This window comes from Marmota flaviventris, chromosome 9, assembly GCF_047511675.1.
Source record: "Marmota flaviventris isolate mMarFla1 chromosome 9, mMarFla1.hap1, whole genome shotgun sequence".
Lineage (NCBI taxonomy): Eukaryota > Metazoa > Chordata > Mammalia > Rodentia > Sciuridae > Marmota > Marmota flaviventris.
This window is the reverse complement of record NC_092506.1, coordinates 60,094,367-60,113,748: the sequence shown is the minus strand read 5'-3', so window position 1 is coordinate 60,113,748 and position 19,382 is coordinate 60,094,367. Positions and strand designations below refer to the sequence as shown.

At 35.5% G+C, this 19,382-nt stretch overlaps 1 protein-coding gene across 1 annotated transcript in view; it reads left to right on the top strand.

The window, feature by feature from the left end:
- The window catches only part of Rrm1 (ribonucleotide reductase catalytic subunit M1), a 35,635-nt gene extending 21,037 nt beyond the window's left edge, over positions 1-14,598 (top strand). Inside the window, exons 13-19 of the mRNA XM_027942641.3 lie at positions 1,334-1,483; positions 1,665-1,886; positions 4,120-4,196; positions 7,123-7,258; positions 11,101-11,196; positions 12,219-12,407; positions 13,976-14,598. Of these exons, the coding sequence (XP_027798442.1) occupies positions 1,334-1,483; positions 1,665-1,886; positions 4,120-4,196; positions 7,123-7,258; positions 11,101-11,196; positions 12,219-12,407; positions 13,976-14,164 (1,059 nt within the window). The 3' untranslated portion in view covers positions 14,165-14,598. The remainder of the gene's footprint in view (positions 1-1,333; positions 1,484-1,664; positions 1,887-4,119; positions 4,197-7,122; positions 7,259-11,100; positions 11,197-12,218; positions 12,408-13,975) is intronic.
- Positions 14,599-19,382: the final 4,784 nt, after the last annotated feature.

Below are 19,382 nucleotides of genomic sequence, written 5' to 3'. Positions count from 1 at the left end.
GAGGGATTAGATACTATAAAAATAAAGGGAAGACCAGTAGAGTAGAAGAAAGAGAATGAGAGGGAGGGAGGAATGGGGAAGAAATATGGAATAAACAACAAAATCATGTTATGAATATATATATATATATATATATACCAAAGGAATTTCTTTATGTATAGAAAGTACCAATCAAAAATAAGTAAAGAGTTGGGCATGGTGGTGCATGTCTAATCCCAGCAGCTCGGAAGGCTGAGGCAGGAGGATCACAAGTTCAAGCCAGCCTTAGCAACTTAGCAAGGCCCTCAGCAACTCAGTGAGACTCTGTCTCTAAATAAAACATTTTAGAAAAGGGCTGGGGACATGGCTCATTGGTTAAGCACCCCTGTGTTCAATCCCTGGCACAAAATAAATAAATGAAGAAGGAAGTGAAAGGGAAATCAGTAGGGTAGAAGGGAAAGGTGGGTAATGGGGATTGAAATTATATTCCTTGCATGTATGATTCTGTCAGAATGTACCCAAATACTAAGTATAATTAATGCTCTTTAAAAAAAAAAAAAAAAAAGTTTGGGTAGGGTGTTCAGGACATAGCTCATTAGTATAGGTACTTTGGGTTAAATTCTCAGTACCCAGAAAAAAGAAAAAGTTACAATATCTGCCTGAAAAAGTAGCTCACTATCTAGTGTAATTTAGTAAGGGATTCATCTGGGGATCTTTTTCAAAATCCACAAATTTGGATCCTGTGTTGTCAGAATGTCAGTGAGGGTGAGATGGATGTGTGTTTTGAAAGAGCTTTCCACAATAATGGAAAAGTTTGATATGTTGTAGCTTTTGAGCACTTGAAATAAAACTAGCACAACTGAGAATTGATTTTTTTGAGAGGGATCTCACTAAGTTGCTTAAGTCCTCACTAAGTTGTTGAGGCTGGTCTCAGAACTTGCAATCCAGCCTCTCAAGTTGATGGGATTACAAGCATGCACCACCTTTCCTGGCTTTTAATCTTTATTAACTAGCTACCATATTGATTGGATTATGCACATCTACTAAATACTGAGATAGGTATACAGAAAAAATTATAGCACAGTGTGATATATGCCTGGCTCTGTACTATGGAACATAGAATTCTCTTTTCATCTTATTTCACTGGTGTGTGTTACAACTCATATAGATGACTGTATATTCAAGAGATAGAATCAGTGGGATTTAGAAATGTACTGATGAATGATAGAGAAGTCCAAGATAAAAATTTAAAACTTTAATATTTGGGAGTGTTAGAAGCTAATGGTGGTATCATTGGCATAGAGAGAAGAAATAAAAATTGTGTAATTCTTGATTTCTTTTCTTTGCATTCCAGGTTGCAGTCTGTAATTTGGCTTCCTTGGCGCTGAATATGTATGTCACATCAGAACACACATATGACTTTAAGAAATTGGCTGAAGTCACTAAAGTTGTTGTGCGGAATTTGAATAAAATTATTGATATAAACTACTACCCTGTCCCAGAGGTATGAATATATTTTTTTTTGCTTATTATTAATAACCAAGGTAGAGGGAGTTTATCATGATCTGTAAGTCATAATTTAAATGTTAGAAATGAAGAGGAAACAACTGTTTTTGGTACAGAATGTTAGATTTTATGTTCAGTGATGTTTTCTCTTTTTCTTCTCTTAATCTGTTGGCACAAAGGCATACTTATCAAATAAACGCCATCGCCCTATTGGAATTGGGGTTCAGGGTCTGGCAGATGCTTTTATCCTGATGAGATACCCTTTTGAGAGTCCAGAGGCCCAGTTACTGAATAAGCAGATCTTTGAAACTATTTATTATGGAGCCCTGGAAGCCAGCTGTGACCTAGCAAAGGAGCATGGCCCATATGAAACCTATGAGGGTTCTCCAGTAAGCAAAGGAGTAAGTATGTGGATGGATTTTTCTTTTTCTTGTGAGTACATTTAATGGGCTGAATCATGACACCAAAAGATAGGTCCAAATTATAATTCCTAGAACCTGAATATATTCTTCACTGATTCCAAAAGGGTCTTTGCAGATGAGATTGAGGTTGTTGAGATGTGGGTCATTCTGGTTTATGGAGGTGGTCCCTAAATCTGATAATGGTTGTCTTGCAAGAAACATAGAGAAAAGGGGGAAGCAACATGACCTTAGAGGTGGAGATTACAGTGATATAGACAGAAGCCCAGGAATACCACATTACTAGTTGATAGTAGAATTTAAATTCAAGTCTTATCCAAAATCATTATCTTATTTCCCAATTAACAGTAAATGAGCAAAGGGCTAATTTATATCTTAAAGTGCCAATGTTTAAAGATTGAATCCTGGCTCTACTACATATTAGATGCTGATAGTCAGAAACTAGAATAGGGAAGGGACAGACTCTCTGGAGTGAGTATGACCCTCCCAACTTGTTGATTTGGAGTTTCTGTCTTCCAGAAGCATGAAAAAAATAAATATTTGTTATTTTTAGAGATAAAATGATCTACTTAATCATGAATAGTTTAGAAAGAAAAGCTGTTTCCAAAAATAACATGGATCAAAGTCAACATTTTATCTCAATTCATGCTTTTAATTCACCTTAGGATTCTTTTTTTGTTTTGTTTTTGAAAGACAATGAAATACAAATTTTAATTTAAAAATATAAAACAGATTGTTACGCTGTAAAGATAATTGTCATTGCCATTCCTAGCCTAATACCTACAGTCTTTACTAAAATGTGAAATGTTTTTGATGACATCATTTTTTTATTGTTCTCTTTAGTTACACATAACATTTAAGTTTATTTCGACATAATTATAAAAGCATCAAATATAATTTGTTCTGATTCAATCCCAGTGCTTCCTCTTTTTCTCCACTCTTTCCTCCCCCTGTTCTCTTCCCTCTACTAATCTTTCTGTTATTTACTTATAGCTCTCTCTCTCTTTTTTTTTAAATTAGCATCTTGTGGATGTACAGGATGGTGAGATTCTCTGTGGTATATTCATATATGTACATAGGAAACTTAGGTCAGATTCTTTCCATTGTCTTTCTCTATCCCATCCCTCCTCCCTTATAGTTGGTTAATTATTATATCAGCTATAGAAAACTACAGTATTTTTGTCCTCCAGAGTAATAAGGATACTCTTCTAATCTCTTACATTTATAACTGGTTATTGCTAAAATGACAGAATATCTACAGGGATACTTACTGTGTTAGTTTTCTATTATTAATTTTAGTGGATTAAAACAATATACGTTCACTATATGGCAGTTTACAGGAGTCAGGAGTTCAGGGTTGGCTTAGATGACCTTCTTCTGTGGGTCTCATAAGTGTCCTTTTCCAAGCTCACCTGTGTTGGCAGAATTCAATTCTTTGTAGCTCTAGAAACTATGGCATCTTGCTTCTTGAAGACCAGTGGAAAAGACTGCCTCTCATTACACAAAAGACCTAGTCTAGTTCTTTTTATGAAGGCTTCTATCTGATAAGTCAGGTCCTCCCTTTTGTTTAAATCAATATCAACTTATTTGAAATCTCAATTACAACTGTGGAAATCTTTCACCTTTGTCATGATCACAGGAGTGACATCCATTACCTTCTCAGATTCTGTTCATACTCAAGTGGAAATTAAATGTGGCCTCTGCAAAAGGGACTGGGAATTTGGGGAGCCATCTTAGAACTCTGCTTTCCACATTGCCTTTATTATCAATAGTGTGATTTTCTTCTCTGTAAAATTTTAGTTCCAGCATTTCTGTAGATATTTAGGAGGTAAAATGTATGGTTGTTTGAGAAGTGGTGTTTTTAGCTAAATAAACAGATCATGGCAATGAAGATAAGGTTAGAATAATACTGTTAATGTAAAGTGCATCTCAACAACATGCTCTTATGAATGTTGATTACCTGGCTTGTGGATATGATATGGGCTTTCTGAGAAGACTCAACAGGGATATGGAAAAGAGAAGACCTTAACCAGTTTTCTTAGCCTGCTTCTGATCAATATGACTACAAGGCAGTTTGTCCAGTTTTTTGGATCTTGTATTTCTTACACAGGCAGAGTAGAAAACAGCATTTATGGTGGAAATGGCAGTTATTTGTTTTTGTTAGTTTTAAATTGCTTTAGAGTGACAATATAAACTTGGGTTGTTTATTCCTTAGATTCTTCAGTATGATATGTGGAATGTTACTCCCACAGACCTATGGGACTGGAAACTTCTCAAAGAGAAGATTGCAAAGTAAGTAAAAAGATGTAAAATTGCATTGGAATCAAGAGGACTCAGGTTTTTCTCACTCTTCAGAAGTTAAGTGTATCATTCTACTTCTAAAACTATATTTTCTCCTCTTTTAAATGGGGCTAAAGTGAACTATCTCAGCCAATTTTTAGAAAAAAACTTAGCAAGAAAATGTATAGTAACCTGCAAGTTGTTTGGCATAGTGAAAGCATTTTAATACATGGTAGGTATTATTAGTTGATCTTGTTTTAGGGGCTTAACACTTATTTAGGTAATTCTTTTTCTCATTGAAGCTTTACTTTTTCGAATATGCCTGTTTGGTTTGGTTTGGTTACTAGGGATTGAGCTCCGGAACACTAAACCAAATACCTAGCCCTTTTTTGTATTTTACTTAGAAACAGTCTCACTCAGTTGCTTAGTGCCTCACTTTTGTTGAGGCTGGCTTTGAACTCACGATCTTCCTGCCTCAACCTCCCGAGCTGCTGGGATTATAGTTGTGTCCCATTGCGTCTATTTATTGCTTAACCACATTGGGTTTATAAATGGCTTTTCTTGGGGCTGGGGATGTGGCTCAAGCGGTAGCGTGCTCGCCTGGTATGCGTGCGGCCCGGGTTCGATCCTCAGCACCACATACACACAAAGATGTTGTGTCTGCCGAAAATTAAACAATAAAAATAAATAAAAATTATTAAAAATAAATAAAAATAAATGGCTTTTCTTTGAATTGATTGTTATAGGAAAAAATTAGGAATTTTAGAAAAGCTTTTATAGAGTAATGTGTTAATGTGTATGAGAGAAAAAATTTTGAGTCTTTAGGGCTTGGGATAATTACTCATTAGTAGAGTCCTTATCCACCATGTGCAAGGCCCTGATTTTAGTCTCCAGCACCAAATTTTGAGTCTTTGTAGGCCTTTTCACTGATGAGCTTAAGCAGTTTGTGGGCAAGCGAAACGTTTTGCTGAGTGAATAATAAAACAAATTGTTTTTGTTTTCTGTTATGATGAGTTAATGCAGATGCAAAGTGTTGAATGTTTGGAAAAGGAAGCTATAGCTTTAAAATATTCTTTTAAAAATTAATATTTGCTTTTAAATTTTCTTATTTAAATAACAAATGTTAGATAATTTAGAAAAAACATGTGGAAAGGGAGAAAAATGAAAATTATCCCAGTACCACTTCCCCAGGATACTTTTTTCGCCTTGGTAATTGTCATTCTTCATACTTTACTGTGAGTATGTGTACAGGTATATAGTACACACAAATTCAGCTTTTACAAAAAAGGACCTGAACTTCATTTTGTATTTGTTACTTTTTTAATTTTTCAAAACACTATGAGTTATTTTTTATATATATGACTTTAAATTTCAAAATTAATGTGAGTACACATTCATTATTAATTAAGTTACAGAAATAAAAAAGTCAGAGCCCTTCTTTTGTCAACCACTTGTCCAACAAAACAAACAAAAATAACTTGCTTCTTTCGTAGGAAAATAACTTGCTCCTTTTGCCTTTGTTAATGATGTGCATTTTTCTAGACCGTTTTCAATATACTAATGGATAGTCTCGTGTACATGGACAGTTTTACCAAATGAATGTGATCAACTTGATATAGTCTGAGCCTTTGTGTGATATTTTATTTTGGGGGATCTTTATCTTTCAGTATGTGTAGATCTACCTAATGTTTTTAATGATTCTATGGTTTGGATACATCATGTATGGATTTTCCTGTCTATAGACAGATGGTATTGCTGTTTTATAAATGAGAAAGTAAAGACAGAGATAATTGGTGGTTTGCTTGATGACCACAACTGGAAAGTAACGGGATGAGATGAAAGTACAGCTCCAGCAGAATCTGAGACTCTATGCTAAGCACTGTATGAATATGTAGATACAGAATGTAGGAAAGACATGTTCTTTGTGTTAAAGAAACTTAAGACTAAGTAAGGTAAGACGTGTAATACAATGAATATGTAAAGGTAGTGGTCATAGAAAAGGTTTGCAGAGCAAACAGTTTTATTTGACACTGAAAAGTGTTAACGGCTCTCTTAGATGGAGCTTTGGAGGATGAGGCTGGGGCTGTTTGAAGATTTCATAGTGTGTTACGTTATATAGTCTTCCTTAAATACTTTTTCAGGCATTGAATTAAAAAATGTTAAATCTTTAGTTTGTAATTAGTAAATCTTTAATTTGTAATTAGTAAAGGAAAGTCAGAAATACGCTTTGAGCATAACTTTTCCCCTTTCATAGAATATTGGAGAGTTGTGGTGATAGTGTCTGGTTTTGCCCACTTTTACATCTATGTATCCTGAGGGTTCTAATACAGTAATAAAACACACTTAAAAATACAGGGGAGGATTGAATGAATAAATGTACCTGAAGATAAGTGTAAAACTCTTGAATACTGATTTGAGTATTTCTTTGGGCAAGATAGTATATCAAATGCTCTGATTCCTAAGTACCACAATGCAAGTAGCTTAAGTTACGACATGATAAGGATTGCCAACATTAAAAATTGTATGAGTTCTGTTAGGGGTCAGGTGTTAAGAAATGGATGAGTACTGGGCATGGTGGTGCATGCCTGTAATCCCAGTGGCTCAGGAGACTGAGGCAGGAGAATCACAAGTTAGTGAAGCTCTAAGCAACTTAGTGAGACCCTGTCTCAAAGTGAAAAATAAAAAGAGCTGGGGATGTGGCTTAGTGGTTAAGTGTCCCCTGGGTTTAATCCCCAGTACAAAAAGAGAAAAGAAAGAAATGGATGATTTAACAGCATTGTCTGTACTATGGAACTGTATCTTTCAAAATTCAGCATGGGAGTTAAAGGCATGTACGATATTCCTCCCACAATCTGCATATACTACAGTAATGTAAACAGCTGCCTTCCAGGCAGATTGTAGCTTTAGCACCAGCAACTAATAATCTCCTTTTCTTTAGGTATGGTGTAAGAAACAGTTTACTTATTGCCCCGATGCCTACTGCTTCAACTGCTCAGATCCTGGGGAATAATGAGTCCATTGAACCTTACACCAGCAATATCTATACTCGCAGAGTCTTGTCAGGAGAATTTCAGGTGAGAAATTCCCAACCAGATTTACAGGAAGATCTTCTAAAGGCTTAATATTGGGAGTAAATGCTCACTCACATTTAGTATGCCCCTTTTTCTTAGTTTGGGCAAAGCTTTGATACAGAGTATCATGTTCATCTCATATTGTTGAATGTTGTTTCAATACATCATAGGCATTTAAAAAAAATATTTTTAAATTGTTGATAGATCTTTATTTAATTTATTTATTTATATGTGGTGCTGAGAATCGAACCCAGTGCCTTACACATACCTGGTAAGTACACTACCACTGAGCCACAGCCATAGCCCCCATCATAGGCATTTAATAAATGCTATTCAAAGAATGAATGATGCGGCTAAGTATGAAAGTAACTTGATATTAGAGTTCACATGATTGTTAGTTATTTATGATTATGGTGCTGTGTGCTACAATCTCAGGTACTTAAGTTGGGATACTAAAGATGTATATAAAAGTATTATTTAAGACTGTTTTTCAAAATTGAAGGCATTCCCTCTAAAATCTGGAACAAGACAGGGATGCCCTCTCTCACCACTTCTGTTCAACATAGTTCTCGAAACACTGGCCAGAGCAATTAGACAGACGAAAGAAATTAAAGGCATCAAAATAGGAAAAGAAGAACTTAAATTATCACTATTTGCAGATGACATGATTCTATACCTAGCAGACCCAAAAGGGTCTACAAAGAAACTATTAGAGCTAATAAATGAATTCAGCAAAGTGGCAGGATATAAAATCAACACGCATAAATCAAAGGCATTCCTGTATATCAGCGACAAATCCTCTGAAATGGAAATGAGGACAACCACTCCATTCACAATATCTTCAAAAAAAATAAAATACTTGGGAATCAACCTAACAAAAGAGGTGAAAGACTTATACAACGAAAACTACAGAACCCTAAAGAGAGAAATAGAAGAAGATCTTAGAAGATGGAAAAATATACCCTGTTCATGGATAGGCAGAACTAACATCATCAAAATGGCGATATTACCAAAAGTTCTCTATAGGTTTAATGCAATGCCAATCAAAATCCCAACGGCATTTCTTGTAGAAATAGAGAAAGCAATCATGAAATTCATATGGAAAAATAAAAGACCCAGAATAGCAAAAACAATGCTAAGCAGGAAGTGTGAATCAGGCGGTATAGCGATACCAGACTTCAAACTATATTACAGAGCAATAGTAACAAAAACAGCATGGTACTGGTACCAAAACAGGCGGGTGGACCAATGGTACAGAATAGAGGACACAGAAACCAATCCACAAAACTACAACTATCTTATATTTGATAAAGGGTCTAAAAGCATGCAATGGAGGAAGGATAGCATCTTCAACAAATGGTGCTGGGAAAACTGGAAATCCATATGCAACAAAATGAAACTGAATCCCTTTCTCTCGCCATGCACAAAAGTTAATTCAAAATGGATCAAGGAGCTTGATATCAAATCAGAGACGCGCCGTCTGATAGAAGAAAAAGTTGGCTACGATCTACAGTCGGTGGGGTTGGGCTCCAAATTCCTCAATAGGACACCCATAGCACAAAAGTTAATAACTAGAATCAACAAATGGGACTTACTCAAACTAAAAAGTTTTTTCTCAGCAAAAGATACAATAAGAGAGGTAAATAGAGAGCCTACATCCTGGGAACAAATCTTTACTCCTCACACTTCAGATAGAGCCCTAATATCCAGAGTATACAAAGAGCTCAAAAAATTAGACAATAAGAGAACAAACAACCCAATCAACAAATGGGCCAAGGACCTGAACAGACACTTCTCAGAGGAGGACATACAATCAATCAACAAGTACATGAAAAAATGCTCACCATCTCTAGCAGTCAGAGAAATGCAAATCAAAACCACCCTAAGATACCATCTCACTCCAGTTAGATTGGCAGCCATTATGAAGTCAAACAACAACAAGTGCTGGCGAGGATGTGGGGAAAAGGGTACACTTGTACATTGCTGGTGGGACTGCAAATTGGTGCAGCCAATTTGGAAAGCAGTATGGAGATTTCTTGGAAAGCTGGGAATGGAACCACCATTTGACCCAGCTATTCCCCTTCTCGGTCTATTCCCTAAAGACCTAAAAAGAGCATGCTACAGGGACACTGCTACATCGATGTTCATAGCGGCACAATTCACAATAGCTAGACTGTGGAACCAACCTAGATGCCCTTCAATGGATGAATGGATAAAAAAAATGTGGCATTTATACACAATGGAGTATTACTCTGCATTAAAAAATGACAAAATCATAGAATTTACAGGGAAATGGATGGCATTAGAGCAGATTATGCTAAGTGAAGCTAGCCAATCCCTAAAAAACAAATGTCAAATGTCTTCTTTGATATAAGGAGAGTAACTAAGAACAGAGTAGGGTCGAAGAGCATGAGAAGAAGATTAACATTAAACAGGGATGAGAGGTGGGAGGGAAAGGGAGAGAGAAGGGAAAATGCATGGAAATGGAAGGAGACCCTCAGAGTTATACAAAAGTACATACAAGAGGAAGTGAGGGGAAGGGGAAAAATAATACAAGGGGGACAAACGAATGTCAGTAGAGGGGGCAGAGAGAGAAGAGGGGAGGGGAGGGGAGGGGAGGGGGGATAGTAGAGGATAGGAAAGACAGCAGAATACAACAGACACTAGTATGGCAATATGTAAATCAATGGATGTGTAACTGATGTGATTCTGCAATCTGTATATGGGGTAAAAATGGGAGCTCATAACCCACTTGAATCAAATTGTGAAATATGATATATCAAGAACTATGTAATGTTTTGAACAGCCAACAATAAAAAATTAAAAAAATAATAAAATAAAATTAAAAAAAAAAAAAAGACTGTTTTTCAGACTTTGTTATTAATTAGAATTTCTGGTGGGTGGAACTAGGATTTTTTTTTTTTTTTAATTTCCAAATGTTTCTTACATGCAGCTAGGACTGAGAACCATAATTTGAAAGGGGTGTGTGTGTGAGAGAGAGAATTTCTACATATTCTGAAGTAAATTTTTTTAAGGTTTAGGGAGGATACATTTCTAATTTTTTAAACTTATTTATTATATTCTTAGAAAAAACAAAAAAGAATCAATCTATATAGATTGACCCAGCTTAGGCAATGTTAGTTCTTTTCACTTTTGCAAATGCCATATATATACATAAATTTAAAAAAATATATATATATTTATATATAATATTGTTTAGTTGAAGTTGGACACAATACCTTTATTTCATTTATTTATATGTGGTGTTGAGGGTCAAACCCAGGGCCTCGCACGTGCTAGGCAAGCAATGTACCGCTGAGTCACAACCCCAGCACCCCTGTATATATTTTTTTAACTAAAATTTTTTCAGCTTTATTGAGGTGTAATTGACAAAAATTGTATATATCCAAAGTGTACAATATGATGATTTGACATATGCATACATTGCATAATGATTACCATAATGTTTCTCAAGTTACAAATGTCAAGATCTTTTTTTTAACTTTATTTACTTTTTTTTAAAAAATATTTTTTTAGTTGTATGTGGCACAATACCTTTATTTATTTATTTTTATGTGGTGCCGAGGATCGAACCCAGCGCCTTGCACATGCTAGGCAAGTGCTCTGCTACTGAGCCACAACCACAGCCCAAATGTCAAGATCTTAAGGGAATATAGCTTTTATATAGTGGAATGGCCTCTCAATTTTGTGAAAAATTTAATTTACCAAGCCATCTAATGTTACATAATTCTTCAGTGATCTTACTTACTTTGAGTTGTAGGCCTGTGTTCTAATGTAGGTTCTGTCATTTATTTATTCACATTTTTTTCTGCTTTTTCATTCAGATTGTAAATCCTCATTTATTGAAAGATCTTACTGAGCGGGGTTTATGGAATGAAGAAATGAAAAACCAGATTATTGCATGCAATGGCTCTATTCAGGTATAGAATGAGAATGAAACATGCTCCTCAGGAGCTAGGATGAACACTTTGGTGCCTCTTCATTTATGCCAGACAATGGAGATGAGAAATGGCTACTTGTTGTGTTCATCTCTGTGTTGTGCTAGGATTATACACACCTTTAAATAGCATGTATTCACATCTTTATCTTGTTTTTTTGTGCAATAATAGAAAGCAGAGGTTCTGAATTATTTGTATATAATTGGGAAACTTAAAATCCTGAAGTTTAGATCTCCTGTCCTATCATATAAATAAGAATATTTGGAAGTAGGAGCCAAGCATAAAGATTCTCTAGGTGATTCCAGAATGCCTCAAAATTTGGGGCTCACTAATAAAAAGTCTGAAATTAAGAAGGAGTTAAACTTAAAAAGAAGCATGATAGAGAGTTGGTAGTACAAAAGGCATCAAATTGTGTTTGTAAACTAAATATTTACAGCTGAGCATCAAGAAATGTTTTTTGTGGAGAGAGGGCTCTGGCTAAACATTGGTATGTTTGGCACACATATAAAGAGTCCTATAACCCTTCTATTTTTAGTGACAGAATCTGTGTATTTTAACACAAATTAATTCTTGTCCAAAGATAACCTGATTTATTTGGACTCAAATTGGAGTTTGCAGATCCTTTGATCATGTTGCTGTGAGTTACAATTCTGAATATTTGTGTTTTTTGCAAAATTCAAGGGTCATTTAGTTCTGCTTAGCTCTGAATTTTCCTTTCTTAAAATGATGCTAGAATAATGAATGTTTTGGCCATAAACCAGTTAAAGATGAATGCTTAAATTACCACCACCAGATTGATATTTGGTTGGTTAATGGGGTTTTGTTGGATTTTCTAAAGAAGAGTTAAATGGTTTTGGCAAATTTGATGAAGATCATATCATATGATATAAGATGAATAGTAGGGTCAGAGTAGTCAGGAAGTCCAGACCCTTGCATTGTTATTCTGGTAGTCATACTGCTTTCTTTAACTGAAGTAGTACAAACATTTGGTTTCCTTTTTTCAGAACATACCAGAAATTCCTGATGACCTTAAGCAACTTTATAAGACTGTGTGGGAAATCTCTCAGAAAACTGTTCTCAAAATGGCAGCAGAGAGAGGTGCTTTCATCGATCAAAGCCAGTCTTTGAACATACATATTGCTGAGCCTAACTATGGCAAACTCACTAGTATGCACTTCTATGGCTGGAAGCAGGTTGGTAGAGGAAATCAAGGAGGACTTAATTGCCAACTTGGGATATTTGGGAATTGGAACAGTTTTATATTCTAGCCACTGACTGAATATTGCCACTTGGAAGTTTCACTTTTAATCCAGTGTGTTAAATCTAACCCATGTTTTTTGGTAGCAGATCAAGCTCTTACTTTGGATTTTGTTTCAGTTAGGATTATTTCATTCTTAGATTTGAAAACTTGGAATTACTTATGGTCCTCCCTTCCTTGACTGTACATGCAGTTACTTAGGTTGGTTGTTCCTTTGTATTGCCTGTTGAATATCTTATTTCCTTTTCCACTGCCATTTTTCTTTTCTTTAATGTTTTTATTAGTGCATTATAGCTACACATAATAGGGGGGTTCATTTTTGACACAATCATACATGATAATTTACTCCATTTTAGTCCCTAATATTTCCTCTTTTCTTCCCTACCCTCACATTCCTTTTCCTCTATTCTAATGGTTTTCCTTCTGTTTATTTACTGTTTTTATTTTTGTAAATTGGTGCTTTATGGTTATACATAAAGGTAGAATTCACTGTAATGTATTCATGTATGTACATAGTGTCAGTTTCATTTGTCATTTTCATTCCACAATTCCTCCTTTTTCCATCTTTCCTTCTCCTTTAGTCCCCTTCCTCTATTCCACTGATCTCTCCTCTAGTTCTTTGAGATTCCTTACCCCTACCTCACCCCTGCTTTCCTCTTATTTTGCTCTGGCTTCCACATTTGAGAGAAAAAGTTCATCCTTGACTTTCTGAGACTGGCTTATTTTTCCTAGCATAATGTTCTCTACTTCTGTCTATTTCTAACAAGTGCCATTATTTCATTCTTTATCTGCCATTATTCTTAACTGATCTCTGTGCTGTAGTATCTCTGTAGCAGTCCATTTTGTGCACTGTTAACATTTCTAAAGTAAAATTTTGCGTATGTCAATCCACTATTCAAAAATATCCATTGTTTCCCCACTTTATTTACATTGTAAAAGCTAAATTATTTCCCCCATTGCTAACTGTAAAGTCTTATGATTCTGGATGTATTCTTATTCCTTGGCAGTATGATAAGTATTTATATAGAATTATCAATTGGTTTTCTTATTTAACAGCATAGTAACTCTTATCGACTCTTATTGAATAGTTACTATGTGCTGGTGCTGGTGATACTGAATTGAATGTGGTGATCCTCATCCTCAGAGTTGTTAGAGTCTATTATATGAAGACATAATCTAGTCCTTAATTTAAGGCAGATATGTTGTATTGGGCACAGTTGGAAGTCATATACTTAAAAGTAAAAACAATTAAACAAAGAGGTAAACAATTACCCAAAGAGGTAAACATTTTAAGGGTGAAAGGAACAATAGCAGTCTGATTGTTTAATAAGCATTTGGGGGAGTACTTCATAGAGGAGATAGAATTGCAAGTTTAGTGAAGAGTTTGTCCTGGTTATAGGAATGTATTTTTAAATTTAAAACATTATTGTTTAATTGATAGACATGTAGGAATGTATTTTAAACATTAATCTTTCCTAATAGTTGTATGTACTTCCCTTGCAGGGTTTGAAAACTGGGATGTATTACTTAAGGACAAGACCTGCAGCTAATCCTATTCAGTTTACTCTAAATAAGGAGAAGCTAAAAGATAAGGAAAAGGTATCAAAAGAGGAAGAAGAGAAGGAGAGGAACACAGCAGCCATGGTGTGCTCTTTGGAGAACAAAGATGAGTGCCTCATGTGTGGATCCTGAGAAAAGGCTTAGAAGAGACCAGCACATCTTCCATAACCAAACTACTTGAGCATAGATAGGTGTAGTGGGTTTGCTTGAGATGTTAAGGCTTTGCTGGACCTTATTGCAACAAAAGTGTAATTGATTTAAAGTAATTTTTCTATATACTATTAAGATAATGATCTTTTAAAATATTGCTGTGTTGGGACCAGAGTAGAGGTTTTAGGAATGAGAAAGAAGTCATCTTGGAAATAGGAAGTGATTTAGTGAGGTTTTGTCACCCCTCTAGAGCACTCCTTTTCTGATGATCTCCATGTGTTTAAAGAGACTTAGTTTTGCTGCTTTCAGTGGTGGGTTCCTAAAAGCAAAACTGAGTGATGACCCACCAAAAGTGCTGATAGGACCTTTATCTAGATGAGGTCCATTCTGAAATAAAGATAAACATTTCTAAGTGATTGTGTGAGGTTAATTTATTTATTTATTTTCATACAAAAGTCAAGTCTGAAAAAACATTTTCTGTTCTTTGCAAGTCTAGAGAGGAGACTTTAAGACAAGTATATTCAATATAGAATTCTAATGTTAGTATATTCCTCCCCCCATGGTAAAATACACATGACATAAAATTTACCATATTGTTCATTTTAAAATGTACATTTCAGTGCCATTTTGTACACTCCTAATGTTGTGAGACTGTCAGTACTACTTATTTCTAGGACTTTGTCATCACTCCAAACTCTGTACCAATAAAAACAATAACTCCTCTTTCTCCCCTCCCCCTCAGTTTCTGGTAACCTCTGTTCTACTTTATGTTTCCATGTCTGTCCTGGGTTCCTCATATACATGTAATATGTTATTTGTCCTTTTTGTATTTAGCTTATTCACTTAGCATAATATTTTCAATGTTCATCCATGTTGTAATTTGTATCAGAATTTCATTCCTTTTAAAGGCTGAATATATATATAACATTCATAATAATAATAATTCATAAAAATATATATTTGTATATATAATACCCCCCCACATATATACATATATGTATATGTGTATGTATGTATGTATATATATATATTTATATATATATATATATATATATGCACGTACACACAATGAATTTTATGCTAACATACATTTATATACACACATTGAGGAGCTGAATAGTATTTCTTTTTGTTTGTGTGTGTAGATAAGTAGATATTTTATTAATTCATTATCCATTGATGAACATTTGGATTGTTTTCTCCTTTTTTAACTTTGAGTAGTTACCAAAATTTGCCATAGTAGCTATGATGTTTTATGTTTATTTTTTAAATATTTATTTATTTTTTTAGTTATCAGCGGACACAACATCTTTGTTTGTATGTGGTGTTGAGGATCGAACCCCGGCCGCACGCATGCCAGGCGAGCGCGCTACCGCTTGAGCCACATCCCCAGCCCAATGTTTTATGTTTATGCCAACAATATGCAAGGGGTCCATTTTCTCTACATTCTCATCTATACTTGTTAATTTTTTATATACATATAATTTATTTATTTTATGGTACCAAGTTTCTTTATTCAAAGGAATGGTACAATTAAAGAAATTAATGGATGTTTTGGTGCAACTTATAGGACAGTTAAATGTAACTCCAAAATGCATACACTGCCTTGGTGACCAGGGAAGTCTCTGTGACTATAATGAAGTCAGCCTAAGGCTTAGTTCTCGATATCACTATCTCCCAGGGTAAGCGTGCCAAAGAGATATTCTGCCATGCCAGATTCCAGGGCGCCTACCTTTTACAAGTTGATTACATGATCACCCAATTCTTTTATGTATTTTACCTGCTCATTTAGGTAATGAGTCTCAAGTCACACTAGTGGGGGGCCATTTTTGTCAATAGCAGTTCAGTAGTGACTGATTTACTTTTTTCTAAGTATAACATGTATTCTGTTGCATTTAGCTTCCTTTCTCCATCATCACAGTATGGTTTCTTGATATCCTGAGAGAAAATTTGGCCATCTCATTGGTTCTGCAGCTTCGGTTTTTCAGCATGTTCCTTCTCATGAGATTGGTGAAGAAAGTATTTGGTAGTTCTTCAAAGCCATATCATCATGGTCAAAGTAGTAGATATTGGAGGCTTAGTGCTCCATGTGGATCTGGAGGTTGATAGCAGCCTCTTGGTGATAGTTCTGGTGCCTCTGAAAAGAGGGTGTGGTCATCATGTTGGGTAGCTGAGGAGAGGCATGGCTCTTTGAGTGGAAGCCTGGGGTGTCTAAGAGTGCTGTGAAGTGCTGCTGACCCTGAGCAGCTGTTGGGATGGGGATCTGGTAGGGCTGGGATCAACCACCAGGTTCTATCCAAGTACTGTTGAAGTAGGAGAGCATAGTAACTTCTCAGTGAAGCATGACTCTTAATTTTTCATATTTTTTTATAATAGCCACTCTAATAGCTTTTCATTATAATATATCTTAGCATAGGTCTCTGAGTTTATCCTTTTTGGGATTTTGTGGGCTTTTGGGATTTATACATTCATGTTTTCCATTAAATTTGTGAAGTTTTTGGCCATTTTATCTTCATATAATCTTTCTGCCCTTTTCCTTCTTATGGGATTCTCATAATTCATCTATTGGGTCATCTGATGTTGGCTCTCAGGTTGCTTTAGGCTCTGTTCAATTTTCTTTATTTTGTTCTCTTTCTACTCCTCAGACTCAGTAATTTCAGTTGTTCTATCTTTAAGCTTGCTGATTATCCTTCCTGCAAATCTATTAAATCTCTCTAGTGAATTTTTCCTTTTAGTTATTGTACCTTTCAGCTCCAGAATTAGATTTTTTTTTTAGTCATTCTTATGTCGGTTGATAGTCTGGTTTTCTTAGTCGTTGTTTTCCTGATTTCCTTTACTTATTTGTCCATGTTTTCCTTTAGTTTTTTGAGTAGTTGTTTTATGTCTTTGTTCAGTAAGTCCAATGTCTTTGCTTCCTTAGGGATAGTTTCTGTCAATTGATCTTATTCCTTGAATGTTTTTCTGCTTCTTTGTATGCCTTGTGTATTGTTGAAAATTGAGAATGTGACAATTATAATGAAGTAATTCTGGAAATCAGATTCTCCTCCTCCAGGGTTTGCTATTGTGGTATTTTGTTTGTTGATGTTGAAGATTGTAGCATTCTGTTTTTGAAACTCTTCTGAACTATTTTTGCAGGGATCATTCATTATCATGTATATAGAGGTCTATTTCTTTAGCATATGTTCAGTTAGTGTTTGGATAAAGACTTCATGAACTTCTAGAGCTCTCAGTCTTTGCAAAATGGCCCTGTGCTGGGGCACTTCTTCTGTACTTGGGTTGGCTTAGGATCTGCACCTAGGGATCTGTGGTGGTTAATTTTGTCAACTGGCTAGAGCATAGTACCCAGATAATTGATCAAACACCAGTTTAATTGTTGCTGTGAAAATATTTTTTAGATGAGATTAACCTTTAAATTGATAAGAGTTTGAGTAAAGCTGAATACCCTTCATTATGTAGGTGACTTACTTATTAATCAGTTGGAGACCTTAAGAAAAACAAAAGACTGAGGTCCCAGAAGAAGGACTTGTGCCTCTGGACTGTCTTTGGACTCAAGCCGCAGCATCAGCCTCTTTCTGAATCTTTATCTATGTAGACATATAGATAGATATAGATATACACACATATTCTTTGGGTTGTTTCTTTGAAGAGCCCTGATTAATACAGATTGATTTTAGGGGAACCAGTCATTTAGAATTGTTCTGGAGGAACAGACTCTTAAGAATGAGTTTTCTGAATTGGTTCTGGGGTTTCTGAAATTGATTCTTTAATCTGATTTGATTTAAAGGACCTAAAAATTTTATTTAAAAAGTAAAGAGAGCACTGATAGTCCGTGGTATGATGTGACAATAGAGATAAACAAAGTACAACCATTGGATACTTAAAGGCAAGGCCTTGAGTGACCATATATGTGACCTTCAAACATTTTTCTCAAATTAGTATAAGATGATTAGCTGTTTGCTTCAAATTTTACTGGAAAAAAATAGGAAAAGGATGAGCTCCGGGTTTTGAAGTTCCAGCTCAGTTGGTGCATGAGTGACCTGAAAAATGGTTAAGTCTTCCCCGAAAGAAACCTTTTTTCTGTAGCTGCAGAGTTGAGATTGCTGAAAATCAGACTCAGAATCTTACCCTGTGAGTGGTTGAATTGCAGAGTTTATTTCCTAACCTGATAGGGTATTTACTGTCAAAGTGAGGACATTGTTTGGGAGTGAATGGAATCCTAAAAATTGAAATGGCAACATATGGGGAAATCCTGATGAAGTTAGGAACACTGAAGCCCTATATTCTGATGATATTTTGTTGTTGTTGCCACCCTATCTAAGGAGCTTAAATCTGCTTTGAGGAAACTCTTGACCTCACAATGGGTCTGGTGAGGTCCCCCAAACCATCCTGTGTTATTTCTCCACTTCTGGAATGCAGAACTGGAATAGACCTGCTCAGCAACTGACAGAATCCCCATGTTGGTTCTCTGATCTGAGTGAGAAAAGCCAAGTGTAATAGTGCGAAAAGCCAAGTGTAAGCCACTAAGAAAAGAGTAAACCAAAATTGTTGCATTCCTGGAAGGATGGCAGAGAATAGAGGCACCACTGACATAAACTATTCAGGAGAGGTGATTCCCACCCCGTCCTCATCCAACTCACCCCCTTAGGCTGCATAGAAATCATCTTGGAAAATGACAATGGATTATTGTCACGTCAGGGAGTTTGAGGAGGTCTCTGCAGAGGCAGAGAGACTACTTGGACCTTCCAGGCTCTTGACATGCCACAGAAAGAAACTTAAGGACACATCAGGTTTTAACAAAGAAGAAGAGTTTTATTAGTGAAAAGTGAAGATACACATTCTCAGAGCAGAATGTGAGCAAGGAGTGCTTTGGGTATCCTCAGCTCATCTTCTAAAGGATGAGTATAGGAAGTTAAGTGGGAACACCATCAGTCTGGTGAACTCAGTTTTTTGATCATAAATCAAAAGATGTTTATAGTGGTCTGGTCTTCCAAGATCTTAAGGTTGGCATTGTCTTCTTTCTAGATAACTTTTAGAATGTACCGATAATATAGGTTTCTGAAAATACATCTCCCTTTGGTTTTCCTAATCTAAGAATAATTGTGTGAGCTAACTGCACTTAATACTTTAATCAAAATGAGGCAGTTTTCATAGATGAGTGAATTTAAATGAGTTAAATTGTAGTTGTCTCAGAAATTTGGGT